This window comes from Phyllostomus hastatus, unplaced genomic scaffold, assembly GCF_019186645.2.
Source record: "Phyllostomus hastatus isolate PE091 unplaced genomic scaffold, TTU_PhHast_1.1 phas_scaffold_385, whole genome shotgun sequence".
Classification (NCBI taxonomy): Eukaryota; Metazoa; Chordata; class Mammalia; order Chiroptera; family Phyllostomidae; genus Phyllostomus; species Phyllostomus hastatus.
In genome coordinates this window covers 3,680,357-3,705,445 of record NW_025334026.1, presented here as the reverse complement: position 1 = coordinate 3,705,445, position 25,089 = coordinate 3,680,357, and the positions used below count along the sequence as shown (strand labels likewise).

Below are 25,089 nucleotides of genomic sequence, written 5' to 3'. Positions count from 1 at the left end.
CATGACAGCTATCCAACTTGGTGTGCTGTTTGTTCCCACAGGCCCTGAGTATAAAAGTATGAAGAGCTGTATTTACATTGGCATGGCGAGTGACGACACAGATGTTTCTGAACTCGTGGAGACCATTGCAGTCACAGCCCGAGAAATTGAAGAAAACTCAAGGGTCTGTAAGAGTAATAAGCATCTTGTTCCTTTTCTGGGTTTTGCCTGGGCACCTAACTAGAGTCACAGAGGAATATGCTACCCTCAGAAATGTCTGTTCATTGATTCTTTCCCAAAAAATGTGTAAGTCTTTGCCAGGCATCAGGAATGCCAAGTGGATTTGACATGGTCCCTTCCCTCATAAGCCAGTTGGGGGAAGAGATGCGTATAACCAAGGGAGGTGGTAAATGCTATTGGGTAGAAGTTAGGGGTAGCTTAGCATTCAGGAAGATGTACTCACTCCGCCTGACAAGGTCAAGGAAGACTTCCTGGTTTTGGCCAGGTCCCAAGTCTAAATGAGACATGTTTCTGGTAATGGGACTTCCCACCGTTAACAGACCTGCTCCTATTGGCCAGTGGGCATAGAGGAGTAGGCTGTGAGGCTTAAAGTTGCTTCTCCAAACCAGAGATTTGAGGCACTAGAAATCACTCAAAAGGAGAGACAAGGGACCAAAGCAAAACTGATCTGAGACAGAAACACATGTTATGTGTTTCAGTTTTGGGAGGGGTGGGGAAGAAAAGGAAGTTTGAAATGAGGCTGAGAAGCAGCTTGATTCCTTCTTGGGTGGACTTCTTGAAGCTTCTTCCAAGCCTGATTGTATCACTTCTGACTCCACATCCACGAATGTGGAGCTGCATGTCTGTGTGTTCTACCGATCAGACCGTAGGGACAGGTACTTCTCTCTGTGCCCTGGCTAATGAGGCTGGTCATCAAGGTATGTCTGCCTAGGGTTCCTTGAGCATTTTATTTTATCCTCTTTTATTTGATTTTCTACTTTACTTTGTACAATGTTTTAAAGTATAAAATTCTATTTACTGACAGACTTTCAAAAAATGTCCTCAGTGCTGTGTTAATACTTCTAGGCCCCAAGCGATAAGTTTAAACAAGTGATGCTTTTCTTGGTCTTAACACAGCTTCTGGAAAACATGACAGAAGTGGTTCGAAAAGGAATTCAGGAAGCTCAGGTTCAACTGCAGAAGGCCAATGAGGAGCGCCTTCTGGAAGAGGTGAGTCTGCAGAGCAGCTCAGGCTGGGAGCCATACTGGACAGGGTGATGTTGAACAATGTTGTGTTTTGCAGGGGGTGTTACGCCAGATCCCTGTCGTAGGGTCCGTGCTGAATTGGTTTTCTCCAGTCCAGCCTTTACAGAAGGGAAGAACTTTTAACCTAACAGCAGGTAGGACTCACAGCCTCCTCCCAGATTTCATGTACGTTGAGGGTTTTGACCAAATGCCCTGGGATCCCACACTCATTCTGAAAAGCCTTCTGTATGTCCCATGCTTTATCTTGGGTACCAAGTCAGGAATCTGTCTGCGCCTGTGACTTTCTCATCTTCCCTCTCCTGCCCCCACTGCTGAAATGGCATGGAAACAAGATACACATTGCCCACAGCAGACTTCCTGGAATCCAATGAGAACATGTTCACTCAGCTGTTCAGACCCTCAAGACTGGGCATTTTGCTTCAGTGTTAATATTGCAGCCCTCATTCGTGTTTTGCCCAGCAAAGGGCTGCCACTGAAAGGGACAATTGAAAGACTGGTCTATAGCACCGGCTGTTGAATTTCAAACTAGGCTACCAGCAAGAATTACCAATTGCTGGGGTTGGGGGAAGATAGTATCCAACTGTAGGACTCCTTTCCTGTTCTAGCAGGAGTCCCTTCTTCTGTCCCTTCCCCAGGAAATGACGGCTCCGCTGTCATATGACAACCAGGGATAATCTGACTTTGAGCCTACTGCACCTCAGCCTTTAGCAGAGGCATCCATTCCTTGTTGCTAAAGTACAGTTGCTGAAGCACTTGGAGGGGGAAGCTAGGGTCTCTCCCACGTGGGCCTGGTTCTCCAGGCATGCTTACACTAGCTACACTGCTGGCTGAGTGTTTTCACATGTACACAGGATACCTGGGGAGGCAAGAATGAAACATACCAGCAGGGTCAGGACTCATAAACTCAGCTATGAGATGGCTTTCTCCAGTTCCTGGCATGTTTCAGGGGTTCCTAAGTCTCCACCAGTCTGTGCAAGGCTGCATGGCCAGAGGAAGCTCACCAGAGAATAAGACTGAATGGGGGCATCTCCCAGGGCAGCCTGTGCCAGGATTTCTACCCACCCCTCTCTCTCTCTTTCCCTGACAGGCTCTCTGGAGTCCACAGAACACACTTACGTCTCCAAAGTACAAGGTACAGGAGTAACACCACCTCAGACCCCCTCAGGCACTCGCACTAAACAGAGACTTCCAGGTACATCTGCATGTTTGAGTTCATTAACACTAAAGAAAATGGGTTGTATTTCTCTTGGGAAAATAGACCTTTTTGCATCATGTAATGGTTTTGGTATTACCTGCATTCCTTTGTTTTCCTGGTTCTTTAACCCAAAGTCCTATTTATCTTCAATTAAGACCGGCTGTCCCTTTAAATAACCATTCCAGCAGCCTTGGGCTTTAGCCTTGAGGGAATACCTCTGCAGCATTCCCAAGGGGGAATTAGGGTCTCCAGAGCTGGCATCAAGTTTAACCTGGCATTTACTCTCTCCTGAGTTTTTCACTATTAAGGTGACCTCAAAAGTTCTCTGCCTTGGGAGCATGATAGTCTCCTATCAGCTTTTTTTGTTTTTTTTGCCTTGTCATTTAAATGCTTCAGAGCCAGTAATTCCGGGGATTTCTGCTGAACGGTTGGAATTAATAAAACGATTTCTTGTTGCACAGGGAGCTCTGTTGCAGAAGTGTCCTTTACAGCACTTCAGTGTTGTTCCTCCCATCTTTTTCTAGGCCAGAAGCCTTTTAAAAGGTCCCTAAGCGAGACAAGCTCAGTCAGTCACACTGAAGACTTAGAAAAAATGGAGCATCTGTCTGGTGGGCTGGAACAACAGGCCCTGGAGGCTAACAGCCCTGAGCAACACCCAGGGACTCCCACCCCTCAGGAAGCCAAGCAGACTGGAGCCGTCCAGAACATTGCCCAGGGCCCAGAAGATGACCCCCCACAGGTAGAAGAACCGGAAAGCTTAAGATAAAATTCAGTGTTTGGTTTGAGACTGTATTGAATATTTTGTCAAGAAAGATGAAGTTATACTGAAAATGTGAACTGTGCCACATGCTAATACAAGAGAAATTACTATTTGTGCTTAGCTGGGATTTTTGCACAAATATGTACCTGAAAACCAGGCTTTCTAGGAGGGTAATTGACTGGTCTAATTTTATGGGTATAGAGATCAGCTGTTATTTCTGTCTACCCAACTGGAGTAATACATTTTATCCCCAAGTTACTATAAACACTTTTTATTCACAAAGAACACTCGGAATGTCAAGTGCCTGCCACTTGAAACACCTGCTCTTACCTTTGTAAGCATAAGTTACTAGGTTGCACATTAGGAGTAACTTTTTGGTAAGACAGTTTTCTTTAGAACTCTGTGGGTTCTGTTGTACTGCTGCAGAGGACTGACAGCTTTTGCCACCTGTGTTAGTTGGTGTTTACTCTGATCAGGTTGCAGTATACAACTGGATCGTGTTGGCTTGAAGGAAAATGGGTTTGTTTCAATGGGATTGTAAATAAGAGTGTCGGAGAAGCCCTCTCCTGCCACCCCCAACTGCTGCTTTCCCTGGAGATGGAAGGACTGTGTCCACGCGAGTTGTGGCAGGCTGTCAAACAAGTTATACTGGGCAGTGCTTCTGTCTGGCCTTCCTCTGCCACGGATCCATTTCTCCCTTTATATACTATCTGTAAACAAATTAAAGGATTCATCTATTAGGAGTAACTGCAAAGACTTCTTGACCATATATATGTATATTTTTAAATACTGGTAAAGCTTTTAAATTGGCACAAAAGAACAGACTGTGCTCGTCTTTGTTTAACATCTGAAAACCCAATAGATGCTTCTCTTAAGAGCCTAATATTAAATATTGCTATGTAGCACCCAGTTAAATTTAAATTCTAAAATAAGTCTACCTGTTACTCGTTTCACATGGGAGCTTCCACAGCTTCTGTTCCACTAGCAGCTCACCCCTTTGGGCTCAACTTGTAAACAAGAACCTGAAAAGTAACCTTTGCCAGGCTCATCAAGTCAGACTCCTGCTAAGTAAGATAACTGAAGGTTAGCTCTTAATGACTGCCCACGTCCGCTCCTCCGGAAGCACAGCACCCCTGTATTTACCCTAGGTGACGGCCCTGTGCCTCTAGCCCAGCAGTCAGCCTGGAGAGACCTCCAGACCGTGGGAATCCACACTGGATTTGTGGACTGTAGTATTGGAAACCTTAGTTATATCACAGCAGACCTATAATTACACTCTGATTTAATGCGATTTCTGACATTTGGTACTTGTCAAAATGCAATTTTCCTTTCTTTTTATTTGGGGCGGGGGGTGCAGATGATCAAAGTCTTCCCTGTTTATTTGGTGCAATGAAATATAGCAGATAAAATGGGGGAAGGGAAAATTATCACCTTTAACAAGATTTTTAGATGTTTTTATATATATATTTGGAATTGTTAAATTGGTTTTGCTGAAACAGAATTTCACCCTTGAGATACTATTTCAACATTGGTTTCAATAAAGGTTCTTCAAATTGTTACCACTGAGTTCAGTTCATATTCATAAATCTTACTATTAATCAGGCATAGTGACTTCCTTTAGGATAACTTCAGAAAAATAAAGATTTCTTCAAGTAAAATTTGCATAAGAATCATAATTTGGGTGTTTAATGACCTTATACCTAAAAAAAGATTTATCAGTGGTTTCATGTAACACTCAAGATTAAATTTAGTCTCATGGGAAATTATTACTTCAAAACAGTGAGATCAAACCCTATTTGTCTTTCCAAACTTTTCATCTTACTCATCTAGAAGTGTATTTATATCAGTTTTGGATTTGATGCTTCTAAAATATTTTGGGGCCCCAAAATACCCTCTGTGAAATGTATAAATTCTCACTGAACTTTATTGCATTTTAAATATTGGTTTTAAAGCAAATTCAATTACAATTTTTTATTCACTAGTTTTATAGAATCAGAAATACTTACCTAAGTAGCTGAAATAGCTGTCATAGAATAGTGAGGCAGGCGGCTTCTCCTCTGCCCCTTATTACTAACCAAACAGGAAAAGCTGGAAACAAAAAGTAAACAAATGCCTTTGCCAAAATAAGATTTTATTTTGAAAGTCATCTGAAAGACACTAAGACTCAACGGATGTGGATTTCAAATTCATGTTCTGTCCAACCCCCACCAACAGTCTCTGTCATGCCGAAAGTTGCTTTCTTTGGTAATTCCTATTTTTAGCTCCCTGGAGAAGAGATCTTTTCCCATAAGCCATCTTCATTTTTTTTGTAGAGCAGAGCTTTATTTCCAGGAAAGAGTATGTTTGTTGGAGATGGGTATTTTTTTAAAAACACCAAGGTAGACCTAATATGCTCAACAAAGTGGGGGGGCTCCGCCAGAGGTGACGTGGAAAGATTCTGGAAGACAAGATTTGAGGCATGAGAAAATACCCTCACTCTGTTCCCTGCTCTGATAAAGATGTCAAATACAATATCCTTGTGTTCCTTAAACATTAATTAGGATGTTCTCAGACCACTATATAAATTGTAAAATTACCTAAGAACTGAGGTGTACAGGCTTAATGAGAAAAAAAGCAGTTGGCTGCTTACTGCTTTATCCATGCAAGTGTCTATCCAGGGCATCACTTATCCCCAACTGATAGAGAAGTGAGTGGGGCCTGTCAGTGGCCTCCTAAAAATAACTACTACCCAATGAAAGAAAAGCAGCTTTTAGTCTAAACCCTTTTTTCTTACAGATGAGGATGCCCAGGTCCAGAGCGTTAAGGTTTTTCCAACCTGTAAATTCTCACCTCTAGTATTTGCTTATCATCTTGCTGCAACCAGAAATCCACATGTGGAAATGGCATCCAGGAGTACGGTCCTATACGAAGTTGTTCTGTCTTTGCATCGTAAATACTAATCATCTGAAAAAGAACATTTCAAGGGCAGAATTTAAGGAATGCCATCAGCTTCTCAAACCCTACCATCAAAGCAGGCTCCAGCATAGTCTGGCAGTTAAGGCATTTATCTGAATGATAAAGCTTTACAATTTTGTCTCCTAATAACAAAAGCTGCTACTTACTACTTCCAGCTGTCTGGTAACTGCACTTTGTGGGTAACATGTATTATTTTGTTTAGTCTTGACAACAGTCCCACAAGGAGATGGCATTCTCCCCTTTCTGATTGAAAACCTGAGGCTCAGAGACAGGGCACAGAGCCAGCCACAGACACACTTCCAGTAAGCAGCAGAGCTGGGCCTCAAACCCAGGTGTGTCTGACTGAAGTCCACATTCCTTGTTGCTACATACAACACTACCTTGTTATTTATGCCCAAGCAGCTAAGTTACCTTGCAACTTTATACAATGCCTGTTGCCCCATCAAAAGAAAGGGAAAAACTATTTGTAAAAATGCTAATTTGCCAAACGATCAATTCTCTGAATTCTCAAATTTGTCAATGGTCATTCTCGGCTTAACCAGCAATGTTCAATTTTGGTTACTGAGACTGAAGTACGTTCTGAATACCATCTAAACCAAGGCTATTATGCCACTTGAGGAATTACAAAAGGAACCCTAAAAATGTTATAGGGTTGGCAAAATGGGTCACTCTGAACCTAAACATTATTTTCCAATGGAAATGTCAGCATTTCATAAATGAGCAGGTCTTTTTTTGGTGCTCTGAATGTAATTTCTCTTTTTTCACACTCGATGCATTTTTTTTTAATTATTTTATTTTTTAAGATTTAATTAATTTATTTTTAGAGCGGGAAGGGAGGGAGAGAGAGAGAGAGAGAGAAAAACATCAATGTGCAGTTGCTGGGGGTCATGGCCTGCAACCCAGGCATGTGCCCTGACTGGGAATCGAACCTGCGACACTTTGGTTCGCAGCCCGTGCCCAATCCACTGAGCTACGCAAGCCAGGGCCTCGATGCATTTTTTAAAGGACTTTTTTCACCCATTCCTCAAATGGCATATCAATCTTAGGTTTTTAGTTTTCTTTTAAAATTAAAATGTTATTTAATTAAAAAACATGCTGAGGCAATTAGACTTTTAAGTTGATTTGATCCGTCTTTTGATCAGTTTGTTCCAGCAGGTCACTCTTGAGTGACTTGGTCCAAAGGAGTGTATGATCCAAGGTGAAGAGGGGAGAAACCTCTCCTTCCCCCTTCCTGGCTCTTCCTTTGTAGGTAGTTCTTAGAATATAAAGGGAGTTCGTTCTGTCTGGATTGGATGCTGGGGGTTCACATGACCTCCCTCTACATGTCGAAGACAGAGAAGTGGGGTCTTGACCTTATAACCTAAAAGTATTCAATGTGTGTGTGTTTTGTGGGGGAGGGACGTGATTAACCTGCAGCTTTCAAGAAGCTGATGTGAAGTTTTCATTTCTAAGGTCTATAAGGCTTTGCTGCCCATTTTTTCTTTAACCCCTGACACGAAGATAATTCCAGACTCACTGGTCCTCCTGTTAAAGCTCGTGCAGCACGCAGCTCCTCCTCGGGACCGCGATCTTGGAAGGAGGCTCTGTAAATCTCTGCAGTTTTAATATTGACAGCTGTGAGGGACAACAGAATGACACTGAGTTGGTAAAAGACAAACATGATAAGTTTGCACAGGCCTACAGTTCTCCCACTGAACATAACAGAATATGGATAAGTCTCTTTCAAAAAGAGCAGAGAATGGATATTAAACAAAATTACTTTTAGCCAGGCATCTCACTCACATGGGGCCTAAGCTGAAACTAGGTTCGGTAAGACTGTTCCAGGGCAAGAGCCGGTGCCCCATGGGGAAGGCACTGCATCTCTTCAGGCAGGTATGTGGCAAGGCCTCCCTGGCCAGCCCTGTGACCAAATGTGTCTGCAGGTGGCTGGGGGTGATCACAGCCAACTTTTTGTTTGTTTTCTAATTTTTCCTACCCATTTTAGACATACAAAGTTATAAAATAATGCACATCTGTATACCCACTACCCAGCTAAATACATAAAATATTACAGATATGCTAGAAGCTCTCTGCAAATAACAGCCAATTTCATCCTATTATGTCCTTAAAAGTCTTATTAGGGGCCGTCACAGGAGTGGAAGTTTCTGGATTTTCCCTCATCTGATAGTTATACTTTCCTTTGTAGGATCTTTGTTCTCAACCAAAATTTTACTTGGTTCCCTACATGTAAGGACATTACCAGGCCCACTCTGGCCCCTGAAGCCCTGGCCGGAGAAAAGCACAGCTGGCTCCCTCAGGTGAGCGCAGTGCCACCAACAGTCCCCTTACTGGGGGCCCTGTCCGTGCTATGTAAAGCTGTCTGGCTTTCTCCCCCCGGGCTTCAGATGTGGACCCTTTCTCCCTTCTGTAGATAATGCTTAGAGAATGTAAGCTGCTTACCCAGGGTCCCCCCAAACAGGAACCTAAGCCTGTGACATACTGACATCAGGGGGCTCACTAGTTCACAGAATCGGCCTCTGACTGGAACCTGCCTCGTCAACGGGTGGCCAGCCTCCAACCCTCAAGTAAATACACTACTTACCAATGCCATAAATTATTGGAAAGTGGTTTTCATTTTCTTCTCGGTCGTTTAATTCTAACAAATAAAAACAATTTTTTTAAGATCCAATTTTTAAGAAACACTGAACAATTGCTTTCATTTTATAATAGAGGCCAAGAAGGAACCCCCACTGCAAAAGGGGGAAAACAGACAATGAAAGGGTCAGAAGTCCTGCTTCCTTGATGAGGCCCAGAGCACTCAGGTTCATACGGAACAAAATGCCACTTGCAGAGTTAGCACCGCCCAACAGTCCACACGCTCTGCTGTCTGCCACACAAGGCAACAGCTCCTGCCTGGGGGTGGGTGGTCCCTTCTCCTGCCCAGGAGTACAGAGGCGGCTACTGAAAATCCCAAGGAAAGAAAGATGAATTGCACTAAAGGGCGTCAGCATCTCAACTGAGGCTGAGTAGGACCTGAACATTGGGAAGAAGGGGAAGGCCATTCCAGCAGATGGAAAAAGCCAGAACAAATGAAATCCACAGCTTTGTTTTGGGAAAGACGGCAGAACCTACCTGTCACACATAATGTCACTAAGTGAATGTCATCTTCTTGTCTGTCGAATTCACCTACAATCAGAATTTTAAAAACCGGCTATCAGAAAAATTCCTTTAATTAGCAGAACGTATCCCAAGCAAGTCAAGAAGGGGACGGAAGGACGGAAGCCAGATGAGCCACCTCTGTTCCACCACCCTTTCAGCTACAACCTGGCCTGCCTATCAGAGGCCAGGTTGGTGTGATGACCGGACAGCACAGACCCCTTTACGCCCAGTGACAGCCGTGCTCCCAGCCTCTGACCCAAAGGTGACTATGACCCCGGCTTTCCACTCCTCTCCATTCTGAGAGGTTTGGGGAGTAAACTGACTCAAGATTTTTACTCTTCTTTTCCTAAGTAACTTTTTTTTTCTGATTCTCAAAAAATCTGATCGCTGCAAAAATTTGGAAAATACAGGAGATTAGGCCCTGGCTGGCAAAGCTCAGTGGACTGAGCATGGGCTTGGGAACCAAAGTGTCGCAGGTTTGATTCCCAGCCAGGGTACATTCTTGGGTTGCAGGCCATAACCCCCAGCAACCGCACATTGATGTTTCTCTCTATCTCCCTCCCTTCCCTCTCCAAAAATAAATAAGTAAAATCTTAAAAAAAAAAAAGAATATGAAGTGAATATAAAAAAAAAGAAAAAGAAAATACAGGAGATTATAAGGGGTAATAGGTTTTTAGTGGTAGAAGTATATGGGCTTTTAATGCCCAAGATCCCAGTTAGTATGCTGTGCATTCCATACATTTCTATGCACAGCTAAGCTCACACCATGCAATTTTCTATCCCAGTTTTTTGTACATAAGTATGTATTTTCCCGTGGAATTCAAACTTCTTCATAACTAGCATTTCTTAACAGCTACATAATTATTATTCTAATGAATGTTAGATTATTTCCTGCTGTACATGTTCTGCTGCCTGTCTTTGGGCACAAATTCTGTGCACGTTTCAGATTATTGTGTTACATTCCCAGAAGGGGAATTACTGGATCAAAGGATGTGAACCTTTCTAAGACTTCACCGTGATGCCAAATTGCTTTCCCAACAGTTTATACCAATGTATGTTCTGGTACTGTGTGACTATGTTACCTCACTGCCTCATGGTTAATTAACATAGAACAATGTGTTTCTTAAAAATACTTGCTCACAGCCCTAGCTGGCGTAGCTCAGTGGATTGAGTGCGAGCTGCGAACCAAAGTGTGGCAGGTTTGATTCCCAGTCAGGGTACATGCCTGGGTTGCAGGCCATGGCCCCAGCAACCACACATTGATGTTTCTCTCTCTCTTTCTCCTTCCCTTCCCTCTCTAAAAATAAATAAAATCTTAAAAAAAAAAAAAAAAACGCTTACTCAGTAGGGAAAAAATGGTATGATTAGTGTTTTCATTTTCTTCAGACTAGAATGGCCATGTCTGCCTGGAGGGAGGTTCTGTTTTTCCATAATTCTTGTCCCCATCCAGCTAGCCCCTAAAAACTCAGCTCTCTGCTGCTCAGTCTTTATGAAGATTCCAAGCTGAGCAGTTTATGTCACTCCAGGAAGGTGTGCTCCTCTTCAATTGTGTCCTCACTGGACTTATTCAAGCAAAAATGGGTAAAAATTTTGTCAAATTTGGGGAAAAAAACAGTGCACTTACTAAGAAGCTGATGAGTAAGTTTTTGTGACAACTGCCTTTCATCACTGAAGCCGCCCACGAGGTGCACTTCCAGCCTGGCAAAGAGATGGGACGGTGGTCAGAGGCCAGCACGATGCAGCGTCACTGTGCAATGGTTCTGCTTCGAACGGTGGTTCTCAGCTTCTGTAACCCTCACTCTACAGCAGCGCTCCTGGCCCTTGTTCGTACTGTGACACACACACAGGAGACCTGTGTGGCTCCCTGGAGTAAATGGTGAGGCTGCCAAGGCCAGGAAAGCTTCTGGAGACCCTGTCCAGGAACCCCAATGGCTAAGTGGATTTATATCAGCACAAATATGATGCCGCCTTGAGGCAGCAAGTAAGGAACTTTGCTCTGGAAGATTATGACTCTATCACACTTATTTACCCACCCAAAGCAGGATACCTCCTAAAGCATCTTCAATGCCCTCGCCTAAGAGGAACGGGGGTGGAGGAGTGGGAAGGGAAGACAGCTTATGCTGACTATGCCTTTGCTGTGCAGGGACTGAAGTGGACCTTCCACAGAGCTCTCCCCCCAGTGCCCACCTCTCCTGGAGAGAGGAATGATCATGTCCACCCCACAGAGAAGGAAACTGGGTCTCTGTCTAAAGCACAAGCTTATTATCTACCATGTCCCTCTGAAAGTTAGCCACATGAGACAGAACACAGTGTTCTTGCAGTTAATTACATTTGGGAAATCTTGCCTACTGTAACCCCTCCCCAGGAGTCACAACACACATTAGCAAAGAAAAACCCTAAGAAGTCCAACAGTTGACAAAACCAAACTAACTTTGTTTATCCCTGTGTTTCCCATGCTAACTTGTCTACTAACCACCTGTCCACAGCCTCTTACAACCCGGGGACTAGTGCTTTTGGAAAGTGCAGCTCTATTTCACACAGCCGTGAGGAATGACTGGAATCCCTAAGCAAGCAAGCACGGGGTGAAGCATCAAGTGGCCTCATAACAGACACCTATAGGGAGAGGAGCCGTCATCACCGTGGCTTTGCTCAACATGGGGCTACAGGTTTGCCTTCTGAATCGTGGTTGCAGCAAACCTTCCCGAGTGACCACGGCAGTTCCATGAACAGAACAGGGATAGCTCACAAGCGTATTCCGAGAATCACTGACTCGGGCCTGTGGCCAGGCCCCACTATGTAATCAGTGGGGCCCATTGCAAAATGAAAAGGCCGTTCAGCAACTGCCCAGGTCGCATGCCTGTGAAGCTGGCCCAGCTTGTGTCACCAACACAGGCAGAAGTAGAATCAAATTTAAAAATTGATTTGTGTTGTACTAGTAAAACTCTGAGAGGCTTAAAAAAAACCCCTGGGATTCTAAGAACTTGTACATTAATGAACTAGTTCATTCAATGGCTACCTTAGATTTCAAATAAAGAGCAAAGCCTACAAAGTCTGCCTAATGAAAGAGAAAAGAGGGGGTACAGGGGTGTGAGCACAGGGCAGACCTGTGTCATGGCCTACCACTAACTAGCTGTGTGAGTCCAGCTCAGCTGAGTCCCAGTGTCAGCAGCTGAAGGGAAGGTGGTGACACTTCCTGTAACCAGGGAGAGGGCTGGATGCTGTGATGCATGGCCAGGCCGGACATCAGCTCTTGTAAAGAATCCACGATGAAACCTCTGAAGTACTGGCACTTAAAACTGTATCCCCAGCCTGTCAGCCATCCCCTATCTTTCCTGACTTGTTTTTGTCCATGGTCCTGTCCACCATTTAATATTCTACTTTGCTTACTGAATGGCTCCTTGCCTTACAAGATGAACACCATGGAGGCAAGCTTGGTCTACTCTGTCCACTGCTATGTCCTTGGCACCTGTCATAAGTTCTTGTTCATAGGAGGCTTTCAATAAATAATTGCTGAAGGGATAAAGGAAGAGATACTACATCTGGGGAATAACAAAAGCAACATCTGACATGAACATCTAAAAATGTATTACTGAAAGTAAAACTACAGGTGCAAGGTCACACCTTTCATTTACACTCCAGCACTGCTTCTCTGCCTGTACCCATTGCCCATTCATTCACTCGACAACTACTGGCAAGAGGCCGTGCTGGGCCAAGCTCTGCTCCAAGGGAACAAGACAGACATGTGACAGTGACATTCTGTGTTTCTGTAACAGCTTCCATGACTATTTCCTCTACACACGGGTGCAAAGTTCCTGATATCACAAAATAGAGTAGTGTAAAACTCACCTTCCATATTCAGTGTGGTTGGAAAAGGATTTTATGGAGTTCATGATCAAGGGGACCTCAGCCTTGGTGTCGGTTCCATCACAGTGTGTCAAGCAGGTAGCCCCATTACCTGAAGAACAAAGGGTGAAAGGACTCATGTTATTCCCGATAAGAACTCAGTAGGCAGGTCGGGCCTACTCCTGTCCATTCAGACCGCCTCATCTTTGAACATCCTGTAAGAAAAAGCAGAAACTGTGCTGCCCAGACAACCCGTTCTGACCGGGGCGACAGGGAGACACCATGCAGACCAGAACGGTAAGCGGGGTCAGGTCTCAGAGAGGACACCAAGACACTCCAATCAAGAAATGAATGGTCCCAAATGTTGGGTCACTTTAAGTAATGATTTCCTTTCATCTCTCTTGCCATACCTGTGTGCCTCAGGACCACAATGTGACAAGTGGTGGCATCATCAGAACCCAGAATGGAGATGGAGCCTGTTTAAAAAAGAAATAACATAAAATATCCAATAGCCTTTTGGGATAATGCCCAATTCACTGCTTCCTAACCTACCATCCTTTGGGGAGGTCACTGCAAGCTCTCTTTGCTGAACATACAGAAGGCCCTGGGGTCCCACTTGTTGAACAGACTGACCTCTGAGAAGTCTGGCTCTTTCCTGTTTAATTAAAAAAAAAAAATAAAATAGTGATGGAAATTAGTGAGAATTGAGTGACTAGAGAGGTGGAGAGAGCCACAGTGTGCCCTAAGTGGGAAACACGCACTTGCAGGGCGGAGGTGTGTGTATTATTTGACAGAAAGGCTAAAATAAAAAGGTAGCGCTAACTATCATGTGGAACAATGCAAAAAAAATGAAGTTCTGTTCTTTTTTAACCTATAAAACAAGATATTAGTGCCTGTGGAATAAGATGCAAAAAATCTTTTTTCATAGTTTTTTTACTAAAGAATATGAGACTCCTCACGGTTTTACGATTGTAAAGAGATTCAGATTATATGTGAATCTCTAGTGGATCAGAGGCTCTGAAACCACATTCCTCCTTTACTTTCTTTACAGAGGTAGAAGGGTTAGACTTCCCTACCCCTAATCTGGTGCTCCCATTTTGTAAATCTGTAGTGAGGAAATAATCCAAAATCCTTGCATTATTTAGGACTGCAAAAAGCTGAGAGTAGCAACAGGACAGGTAAGTAAATTGTGCAGAACCAACTCACAACTACTAACTGCACTGTCAGGAAAAAGGAAGATTATAGGAAACTAGTTTTGAAATAATACACTTAAAAGCAAGATATAAAAGTGTAAAAAATTTAAAGCTACAAATATGCTGTTAACACTACCATGCTAAAATGTTGCTACACCTAGAAAAAAATACTAGAAGGAAATTCACCAATATGAGACTGGTTATGTTAGAACAGGGCAAACAAGTAATTTAACTGGGGTCTTTTCTCTAGTCTTTAAATCTTACATGATGTAGTTACATTATTATTAAAGTAGAAGACCAAAAAGGAGCAAATCTGTGAAAAGGATATATAAATATTAGGCGTCAACATTTTGTTTAATTAAATATTTGTATAAATTCTTAGGCAATAAACCTGGGAAAAAATTCAGGTGGCTAAATTTTTTAATGAAAACTGAATTACACATTTTTTTTCAAAAATGTTAAATTGATACAACCCTAAATATCATAATCTCCTTACTGCAGTAAATAAACTAAATGAACAAACTCTTATCCAGATGTGTAACACAGAGCACCCATGTGTTGTCTGGAGAATGGCTTTATAGCCTTGAACAGGCTTCTCGCCATAGCTCATGGTTGGTGTACATTTACGTTACTTACTAAAATAGATATTAGAACAGCATAATGACCAACTTGTGAGTTATACAGTGTTTTAATGAACCTCCATTAATTGGAAGCAAAGCAGCAATCAAAATGAGACCAGCCCTTGATTTAAGAAAGGAACTGAGAATTAAGTGAGCTGCAGTGAAGAACTAGATTGGCCTGCAAGCTCTGCCTGCTGTGGAAGTCCATGAGAGAGAAATGTGGCTGATGGTTGATAGAAGAACACTTCTCATTTTCATATCACTTTCCACCTCACCTCAGTTCAAAATAACAAAGGAGAATTCAGAATTTCCTTTGTATCATTCCTTTAATACATACCTTTGCTTTGTTCTTTTGGGAAGAGGGGCAGGGAGGGAGTAAAGGCGAATTTTTACCACTCATTTTCACAGCTGGGCCACCACCCAAAAACAAAGCTACTTGTGAGAAATGATTATCACTTTCATACCCAACACCAAAAATCAGTCTTTTTTGACACAGCTTCTACTATCTCCCCCCAACCCCTCACAAAAGATGAATGGATTATTAGGAGAGAATGTCACAAGGCAAAAATGGTAGGTTGCATCAGTCTTCCACTTTAAGAAATAAAGTTTAGCCAAAGTTCTCTGTGGGAAAACCCACAGCCAGCCCTACCTTATAAACTCACATCCTTTCTGAAATAAAAATAGCCCCAGCTTTCTCAACTTTTGATATCTCTGGACACTAAAATTCACTGAAAAAAAAAATCTCTTTTCCATTGGTTTTTCTATGCTACCCCTCACCCTCATTTCCCAATTCCTATTCAATGGCACTTTTCTCTTAACCCAAGGTCAGCAAACCTTGGGTTTGCTGAAAAAGTAAATATTAGGAGCTTTGCAGACTGTGCAAGGCAGCATGAAAGAAGTAGCACTGCCCACACATAAATAAATGTCTCTGGCTGTGTCCCCAAAAACTTTGTGGGAGACAACACAATCTGAATTTCATATAATTTCACAAGTCACAAAATATTATTCTTTAGATTTTTCTCCCACCATTTAAAAATGTAAAAACCATTCTGGGCTCCCAAGCTATCCACAAACAGGACTGGGCCTGTGGCTGTAGTTTGCTCCCCACTCTGTTAGCCAATCACCTGGCTGTACCTTCAAGGAGGATCACAGACCCCTCACCCCTGCTGCTCTGTTCTGTCAATTCTTCCTTCAAACACAGGAGAGCAGGTATAAAACTGTTTTGTGAACTGCAAAGCATGGTGCTGAGTAAGAAATTATTATTAACAGGTACAGCTCTCAAAACAGCCTTCTTTCCCACTTGTGCTACCTTAATTCAGTCCTTCATGATCTCATCTAAATTCCTGCCACAGAATTTACAAGCAGAAGACAGAGAGCAAGACAATGCTAGCCTTGGAGTGCCCTGCCTTTCACCGAGTGACTCCGGGCATGCTCCTGACCCTCTGTGCTTCCATCTCCTCCTCTGGGAAATGGGATGGTGCTGGCCACTCCCTAGGTTGTGTGAGGATTAACTGAGAGCATACTGGTTGGGGGTGACTGCCACCACTCCTCAGCCATTTCTTTGACCTCCGAGGTCTCCCTTGCCCACGCTATCCTCCTCGATGGCTGCCAGCATCACCGCTTCAAAACACAGATTCTGTTACATAACTTTTCCGCTCAAAAACCTTTCTGAGCCCAGCAACTTCATTTGTAGGAATAATTATGGGGTTTATAAATATTTCACTCTGTGAATGTTTGTAATAGTAAAAGATTGTAAGTATTTTACACGGTTAAAAGTAAAAACAGCTCTAACCAGTGTGGCTTGGTTGGGCATTGTCTGCAAAGCGAAATCTCGCCAGTGTGAGTCCCTGTCAGGGACCATGCCTGGGTTTCGGGGTTCTCCCCCAGTTGGGGCACACATGAGAGGCAACAGATCACTGTTTCTCTCTCACATCAATGTTTCTCTCCCTCTCCCTGAAAATAAATACATCTTTTTTGAAGAAAAGAGTAGGAACGAAGTTACTTTGCATTCACATGTAGAATTCTATGGAACCATTAAACAAGACGTTGCAGGACTGGTTAATGGGCATCCGGTGGCTGGTGAAGAGCAGACTTTCAATAGCACCACCCGAAGGAACTTTCTGCAGTGATGGCAACAATCTGCATCTATGCTGTCTCATACAGCAGCCACGCACAGCTGTTGAGCACTTGAAATGTGGTTAGTTCAACTGAGGAACTGATTTTTAAAATGTATTTAATATTAATGAATTTAAATGTAAACAGCCACACATGGCTGGTGGCAACCATACTGAGCAGTGAAGCTAGAGACTGCCAGGGCTACAGCACTTCCAGGATGTGGGGCCGTGGGCGACTCCCCAGAGGCCTCCGTGCCTCACAGTCATCGCCTGTAAAATGGGAAGAGCGGTGGCACCTACTTCACAGACAGCGGTGTTCTGCAAGGTCTACTGCGTTACTATTATTACTATTGCTACTTTATGCTAGGCTTAGCCAGGCACAAGCTTGTAACTGCATACTTACAACGTATTATTACATGAAGAAGACATCATAAAATATATAGTATACTCTCATTTTTTAAAGGGTATCACATACAAAGAGAAACCTCTGAAAGGATTTTTACCAAAATATGAACAGTAGTTGTGTCAAAGATTATTTTTTCTTTTTGACATTTTTTTAAATAAAGAGGACATACTACTTATTATAGAAAAATAGTTAAACCTTTTACTTCCCCCCACTGCTTATCAGTTGAAAGATCCATCCAAACTCCTCTAATCCAAGTAAGACCTACCTCTCTGGCTTATCAGCACTCTTCCCCTTCTTCCCCTCCCCGTGCCAAGGAAACTGGCTAGATCGCCTGCCCTCGGGACCCTTCCCCTTCGGCCTATTGGAGCAGTTTAGCTGGCTCAGCTAGAAAGCTCTCCCCTTTCTTCCCCTTTCAAATCTCTCAAGCCTCTACCCTCCTTCCCTAAAACGGCTGCAAATGAAAGTGACCTTCCCTCCTCCACCTTTCTTTAATGTGAATTGGTCCCCACTCCACAGCCTTTCTAGGCCACGTCTGTCTAAACAGACCTAACTCCTTCAAGAGGGGCCAGCCGCGCCATGATATATCCCCACACCCCCTCTCTCTACACTTAGGGGGCTGCCTTGAACATTGGTCTTTTTCTAAATTTCTGTCGCAGAAATTTTCAAACAGACATAAAAATAGAGTGTCACCCAGTTTTTTCAGCAGCTCACATCTTTTTCCCTTGGTAAGTCCTACTGCTGACTTCACTAGTTAACAGTGTGGCAGTGACACAGTACAAGGAAAGTGCTTACTTAGCACAATGCCTAGTGTCTGCTAAGTACTCAGAATGTGTCGGCAACTATTACTAATGTTTTCTAAAAAGGCAAAGTTGAGACTCACTGGGCTGTCCCCTTTTTCAGGTCAGTAACACCTCTTAGCCCTTGGGATCATTTTGTTCACTCATTTCTGGAACAAAATTTACAGAATGCAGATTCATTTCCAGGCTCATCTTCCATTGTCCTATGGTCTGAGGATACAAGGCAAAGACTCTATCTGCCTTCAAGAAGCTTACATTCTGAGGAACAAATCAAGGGAGAATAAATAAAACTAGCGTGCAGGCAAAATAATTACAATCTATGCAACTGTTGGAGGGAAAACTTCAGGAATACCTCCCCTAAGTCTACAGACCAGATCAAGTTTCTGCACTTCACATCTCAAAGTGAAAGAGGCATTATTGCTTTATGGCACTTAACAGTTTATGGTATTTGAATGAGTCTGTGATTAAAACCACGTCCCACCACCCCCCCACACCCACCCCTTGTCAAATAGATTGTATAAGCCCTGATTGTAGGGATAGAGGCCAACACAGGACAGTGCCCAACATATTTTGGGGGCTCAATAAGTATCACTAAAATCAATGAACTGATTCCCCCTTAACTGGAAATGGGGCAAGTGAAGGTTTGGTCCCCCATTTCTTTTCCTTAAGTAAAAACCCCTTTCCAAACCGTTTCTGCATAAGCATGGACTGAGGGTTCTGAGATCTATTGAGCACAAAAGCAGGAAAACAAAACAAAACCCTGCCGTCTAGGCGTGGCCCTCAACTCGGCCCAGCTGTGGAAAAGCAGGGCCCTTTCTTCAGGCTAAAAATAACCGGAGCCCTATGCCACGGAGGAGGGAGGCAAAGAGTAGGGAACCCGCCAAGATACCCCTGCCCAACTGCTGTCCCAAGCCCAACCCGGAATAACCTCCTGCTTCCTGAGAACCCCCAAACAGTGCAGCGTTCACAGGGGGTGGGGATCCCCTCAAGCGCTTGTGAGCAAGGGCGGTTGCCCAGATTTGCCCAAAGGGGCCAAGTCCGGATTGAGGGTTGGGACTGCCCTGTTTGGGAACAGGGGGTCCTGGGGTGCCCTCAAGCCGCAGTGCTGTGCGACACTGGGCAGGTCACCTAACCTCTCTGGGCCCCGCCCTTCCTCTAGAAAAAAGGAGCCTCAGCAGATGCCCTCTAAGGTCCAAAGAAGGTAAAAGCTCCACAGATGCCTCCAGCGAAGGCATAAAGTTGACTGCCAGCGGCCGGGGCTCCGGATGTGCCGCCAGCACCACAGCTGCGCCAAGTTTGAAGTCCGTTTCGGGGAGGAGCGGGTGGTCACGGTGGGGTGTGGAGGGCTCGGGCCGCTTCGAAGCCCCCCGCCCGGGCCCTGCTCACCTCCAGAAGCGGGTGGGCGCGGACGAGGTCCCCCGCAGACTGCGGCAGCCGCACTCGCCGCCCCTCAACCAGCAGCGGCATCGCGGAGGCGGCCACTCCGGCAGGCCCAGGGAGGCGGTGGCCTCCCCAGCCGCCGGTTGCCCGCGGCCCTGCCCCCAGGTCGCCCCACCACGCCCCGCCACGCCCCGTCGCTAGCGCCGACGGGAAGTGGAGTCAAAGGAGACGGCGCAGCCCCTAGGTTGAGAAAACCCGGGGCGGGGCCGCAAGGCCCCATGGGCAGTGTAGTCTAAACTCGAGGGAGGACTGCTGCCAGCCTCCTCCGCAAAGGGTGCTGGGAAATGTGGTCCTGAAGGCGTGGAAGTGAAGGTAGGGTAGTGGCGCTTTACTCGAGACCCTTTACCTAGAGCCATACGTTAGTTCCCAAATCTGGTAACATGGCTACACTGAGGAGTGTGGGGGCTGACTGCCTATTCATAGCACAGCTCTACCCGCATCTCATGGTAACCTTGAGTAAGTCCGAGATGGGAAACTGTGGTGCACCACAGGATTGTATTCAGTGAGTAAACGCACACTTTTATGATTTTACTTACTTACTTTTAGATGGGGGGAGAGGGAAAGGGAAACATCCATCAGTTGCCTCTCCTGCACTCTCAAGGACCTGGCCTTCAACCCAGGCATGTGCCCCGACTGGGAATCTAACCAGCGACCTTTTGATTTGCAGGCCCAATCGCAGAGGCCACCCCAGCCAGGGCCACATCAGTCTTAAACTGGGAAAATAAGAGCCTGAACTTTGCTAGCTCCACATTTAGAAATCATCAATCACACCTGGCACTCGGCATCCACTTGGCACTCATAGGTGGGAGTAAAGATCAGCAAGATAACATACCAGTCCCTACTCAGCACCCTGGTAATAGGCTGGGGTTCTCTATTCTAAAACTTGGAAATAACCACTCAAGTAGATCCAACTCCACAATACATTAACAGAAAGTAATTTGAAAGAAAAGGTGGTGAGGTGAAAGAGAAGCCATCTCATACAGAAAAAAAACTATTCAAATGTAATCATCTATATTCCACTTGCTCGTTTTTTTTAGGAATACTTCCTAGGACAAAAGTTAGCAATGCCTGGCAGGGGGAGCACTCTGGCCCCTCCCCTTCAGTTTAGTTATCTTAAATTGGAACCAACAAGTAACATGGGTGAAATGAGTTATCTTTGTCTGGAAAAGATTTTTCCGTGGAAGTGCTTCCTGTTTTAGGCTTCCTCACAAGGTAGCCAAACAGCTATTAACTGACTTTATATGCATTTCCACTGAATCTTCACAACTTACAGTAGTTACATTATTTTCACTTTGCAGCTCAACGAAATTAAGAGCTTTGAAGAGCGTTAAATCACTCGCATGGTTAGAGAGAAGCCACTTATTAAGGAAGACCCAGAAGATCCGATCATAATGGACACACAAGGGGATGGACCCTGATTCTCCTTCACCAATTGAAAGTCTGCTTTTCAGTAAGAGAAAAAGAAAATCCGTTATTTTCATATGAAGAAGCTTCACAATTATTTTCCCCCCAAGATGTTCCTTCAAAGCACGTGAAGTTTTTGAAGAAATGTTCGTCTTCCTTGGACCGGTTCAAGCCTCACTCAGCTGGTTGTGATCAAAGGGAGTCACTGACACTTCAGATTCACCTGGAAGTCAGTCTCATCATCAAAATCCAGTTTGTTTTTCAGCATTCCAAATCACACTAAATCACAGTGGCAATATTTTTACCTTTTTAATAGTAAAATCTCAGTTGCAGTTTTCCATTGTTTTAATACATAGATCAGTAAAGAAAAAAAATCAATCAAAAGAATATTTGTGTGTGAAGCCTCTTCCTTTATTGACCTAACAATAGTTCCAGATTAACCATGTCACTGTTTTATTGTCACAATGGGTTTTTTTCTCAAGCTCCCTTGAAATTAAACAGACTTATTTATAAACATGTCCCTCTACATTCAAGTTACTTCCCAACCCACAAAGACCCCATTTACCATTCATTTCTATGGACACATTTCATTTACTCATTTTATCCAGTATAGAAAAATCCCACCTTGTCAGCAGTTAAAAAACAGAGAACCTAAACGTCCTCAAATGACTTTCCACAAAGTCACCAAAAGAAAATCACCAATATTCAAAACTTTTTAAAGCAATAAACTCATCTTTTCCAAAAACGTATTTATAGACTGAAATTCAAACTCTACATTGCCTTCAATACAATTATACAAGAGCATACAAAGCCCTAGGAAAGTATTTCATTACAAAATATTTCTCATCAAGAAAATATTACTTGCCCTTAAATAAAATACAGGAAAACGGGCAGAAAATAAATATGTTTAAAGATGTCCATTCTCACAAAAAAGTAACAAAAAAAGTATACAAATAAATGAAGCCAAAATATGCACGAACTTCAAAATGACTCTAGCAATGCCTGCACAAATTTGTTATAAAGCAAGGTTTAGACACCGCTCTCTGTGTTTAGTTATAAAAATACAAAAAGAACCTGGACAGAGGGTTTCACTGAGCTGAACCCATGATACAAATAGCCAGTGGACAAAGAATGTAGATGTAACCTTGGCTTTTGTTGCTAGCAAAACCATCCCACCAAATAACCTAAACTGTACCCTATACTCCCAAGGAAATTTTCAAGATGAAAACTGGTCTACTGATTCTGGTAAAAATTAAAAAAAAAAAAAAGGTAATATTCCACTACACACAAGTAGTTTCAGTTCTAACAGCATTCTTGGGAGTTTCAGGGTAAAATGCTCTGTGCTTGTGTTTTGTAAAAGTCCAACCCCACTTTCAGTCAATGGGAATTACTTTTACCTGAACTCCATTTTTCTTTTAAATCCATTTTAACACTCACCAGCATATGATCTGTTTCCCTAAATCCTCTCTCTCTTCCCTACAGGCCCTTCATGGTCTCTGACGTGCTTGGAGAGCTCCAACTTTCAGCACCTGGGAGACCAGCTCTGCCCATCTCCCCACTTTCCTCCTGTGTCTCTGCACCCCACTAAATCCCAGCACACAAATACAGTTACAGCACAGGGTAAACAATGTACCCAAAATACACTCATTCTAAAAACTTTAATAGTGTCCTAGAGGATTTTCACTCATTTGGCAAAGTCCTGTACTTGTGGCTGTGACCAAAACCTACGTTAAAATAAAGAACCAATCTGTTAAAACAGGTTGTTGCCGATATTACAAATTTCACAATAATTATGTCAAAAAGCTGTAACACATAAATAATGTATACATTAAACAAGCTAAGCCTTCAATGTTTATCATCAACTCTATTGTAAAATATTGCACATGATATTCAGTCTTTTCCTTTTGTCTGTACGGGAGCAAAAAGAAACACATGTCTGTTCAGACACTATAGTGAGTCTAACATGAAAGTAAGCTGCCTGAGACAGCTCCTCCCTCTTGTTTGATGTGAAGTTCAAACAGTGTGCAACCTGGTACTGAAGGGCAGGATGGGGAGGAATGTTTGTCTCAATCACAAATCCTTGCCACCAGAGGCAAATGGTCTGGCAAGTCCAACACTGGCGGGGAGCCCACACTACTTGAAGGACTTCGGAAATGCGTGTCAAAGGAGCTTGGTGTGATCCCAACTTCTCCTTTCAAAAAGTCATCATCTTCATCTTCCACCACCTCCTGTCAGAAGAACAGAGATTATCAATAAGATTACAAGTGGTCATTTGAAAAGCTTCCAAGAATTCCTTTCCTTAGGAATGTGCTATTTCTGGGAAAGTAAAGAAAATATTCAAATTTCAAAAGCCTCCTCTGATGCACACAAAATTGCTCATCATACGCTGTCACTATTTGTTTAAAGTCTGATTTTTTTTTGGTTTTGGCTGGTGTGGCGCAGTAGATTGAGTACCAGCCTATGAAACAAAGGGTCACCTGTTCGATTCCCAGTCAGAGCATGTGCTTGGGTTGCAGGCCAGGTCCCCAGAGCGGGGGGCAGGCGGGAGGCAACCTCATATTGATGTTTCTCTTCTCTTTCTTCCTCCCCCTCTGTCTAAAAATAAATAAAATCTTTAAAAAATAAATAAAAATAAAGTCTGATTTTTAAAATACAAAGAAAAATAAAATGAGCTTTCCAATGGTTACTTATGAAAAAGTAGACAGGCACATAAGGCTCACTTTTAATGTGGAAAAAAACATGACTAACACAAAGTAACAAACAGTGACACTACTTATTACTGAATTCTAATTTTCTCCTTTGGCAGTAACTGCCTCCCCTCCCCCCCACATGCACTAGAAGTCAAGCTGCAGCCCTGTATCTTCACCACCTGTTCATGAAGCTACAAAATCAGTGTTAACCTCTATAAAATTACAGTGTTACTTATAATGCCAACACAGGAAATCTGCCATTACCTGGTAATGATCAAGTAGTAAAGACCTAAATTTGTCCAGCTGATTTTTAATTAACCTTCACTTCCCAAAGTTAATGTATAAAGTATCTGGTTTAAATAATTCATCAAAAAACACCAAAGACTCTTTTCATAAGAACATACCCCGAACTTGGAATTTTATAAAGACAGAATAAATTAAGTCCTGTTTTTTAAAGGTGTCACTTATTTACTTCTAGAGAGAGGGGAAGAGAGGAAGAGAAACATCAATGTATAAGAGATACATCCACTGGTTGACTCTCACACACCCCCAACTAGGGACCTGGCTCGAAATCTAGGCATGTAGCCCTGACTGGGAATTGAACCAGCGACATTTTGGTTCCTAGGCCAGAACTCAATTCACTGATCCACACCAGCCAGGGCTAAAATGTTCTATTTTTAAGTGTAACATTGCTATTTCCTATTTGACTATGATCTATAACCCCAGAGATTCCCAAAAAATGTACTGAATTACACATTTACCTTTTTAATGGGTTTCTTAAACTCCTGAAGCTCTTCTGCACTCATGTCTTCCCATATCTGATAAATAGGATCAATAAATTTCTTTGACCTGTCAACAAAGATCGTATTTCGAAATCAAGTTCAACGCTACAATGAAGGTCAAAACATACTTAGCTCAGCTTTCACAAGACCTAGTACTCAACGTGAAAACAATGACTCCAATAATAAATGCCAAAAAGTACTATACAAGGAGGGACCAAAAAAACCAGAATTATCTTCTGGAGGGCGGGCCCCTTGTAGTATTGGCTTCTCTGATTAGGTGAATGTTACAGGAACCCATCGGTATCCATGTACCAGCTGGCATTGTTGTAAGAAGCTGCATTCTGCTTTGGCAAAACATTTTTTGGAAGACTCTTTCAATGCATTTGCCCATTTCATGATGGGCAAATTACTAACACATCTGCCCACACCACACACTGAGTGTTAAGCAGTTTTTGATAAAAAATGGCATTACCCCATGCCCTGCCCTCCCTATTCACACAATCCCGC

General features: G+C 43.3%; 3 protein-coding genes across 6 annotated transcripts in view; 1 reads left to right on the top strand and 2 right to left on the bottom strand.

Annotated features, from left to right (window-relative positions):
• PDXDC1 (pyridoxal dependent decarboxylase domain containing 1) overlaps nt 1–4,759 on the top strand; it is a 58,400-nt gene extending 53,641 nt beyond the window's left edge. For both annotated transcript variants that reach the window (XM_045819538.1, XM_045819537.1), the window contains 5 exons: nt 42–163; nt 1,117–1,209; nt 1,283–1,379; nt 2,333–2,437; nt 2,965–4,759. In XM_045819538.1, the coding sequence (XP_045675494.1) occupies nt 42–163; nt 1,117–1,209; nt 1,283–1,379; nt 2,333–2,437; nt 2,965–3,206 (659 nt within the window). In that variant the 3' untranslated portion in view covers nt 3,207–4,759. The remainder of the gene's footprint in view (nt 1–41; nt 164–1,116; nt 1,210–1,282; nt 1,380–2,332; nt 2,438–2,964) is intronic.
• A 555-nt stretch (nt 4,760–5,314) lies between these two features.
• NTAN1 (N-terminal asparagine amidase) lies at nt 5,315–19,821 on the bottom strand. Of its 3 annotated transcripts, XM_045819721.1 has the most exons (10): nt 19,653–19,821; nt 13,689–13,791; nt 13,547–13,612; nt 13,140–13,248; nt 10,918–10,991; nt 9,267–9,320; nt 8,737–8,790; nt 7,672–7,769; nt 6,030–6,143; nt 5,315–5,637 (listed from the first exon to the last, which is right to left on the bottom strand). In XM_045819721.1, exons 1-10 carry the CDS (start codon nt 19,731–19,733, stop codon nt 5,458–5,460), a joined length of 933 nt encoding a protein of 310 aa, XP_045675677.1. In that variant the 5' UTR covers nt 19,734–19,821; the 3' UTR covers nt 5,315–5,457. The 3 variants fall into 3 exon arrangements, with proteins under 3 accessions (XP_045675677.1, XP_045675678.1, XP_045675679.1); XM_045819722.1 differs by lacking the exon at nt 13,689–13,791 and having other exon boundaries at nt 19,653–19,789; XM_045819723.1 differs by lacking the exons at nt 13,547–13,612; nt 13,689–13,791 and having other exon boundaries at nt 19,653–19,789.
• A 1,573-nt stretch (nt 19,822–21,394) lies between these two features.
• The window catches only part of RRN3 (RRN3 homolog, RNA polymerase I transcription factor), a 45,535-nt gene continuing 41,840 nt past the window's right edge, over nt 21,395–25,089 (bottom strand). The window contains exons 17-18 of the mRNA XM_045819560.1: nt 24,562–24,649; nt 21,395–23,338 (exon numbers count right to left, since the gene is read on the bottom strand). Coding sequence (XP_045675516.1) covers nt 23,177–23,338; nt 24,562–24,649 — 250 coding nt within the window. The 3' untranslated portion in view covers nt 21,395–23,176. The remainder of the gene's footprint in view (nt 23,339–24,561; nt 24,650–25,089) is intronic.

What these genes read in the sequence shown, in the direction of transcription:
- NTAN1 (XM_045819721.1), bottom strand. Translation starts at nt 19,733, where the DNA reads ATGCCGCTGCTGGTTGAGGGGCGGCGAGTGCGGCTGCCGCAGTCTGCG. An exon ending in TGTGGTCCTGAGGCACACAG is followed by an intron (nt 13,249 to 13,546) that starts GTATGGCAAGAG and finishes TTTGTTCTTCAG; the next exon opens with GTAATGGGGCTACCTGCTTG. An exon ending in ATGATAAGCAAATACTAGAG is followed by an intron (nt 5,638 to 6,029) that starts GTGAGAATTTAC and finishes CTTGTCTTCCAG; the next exon opens with AATCTTTCCACGTCACCTCT.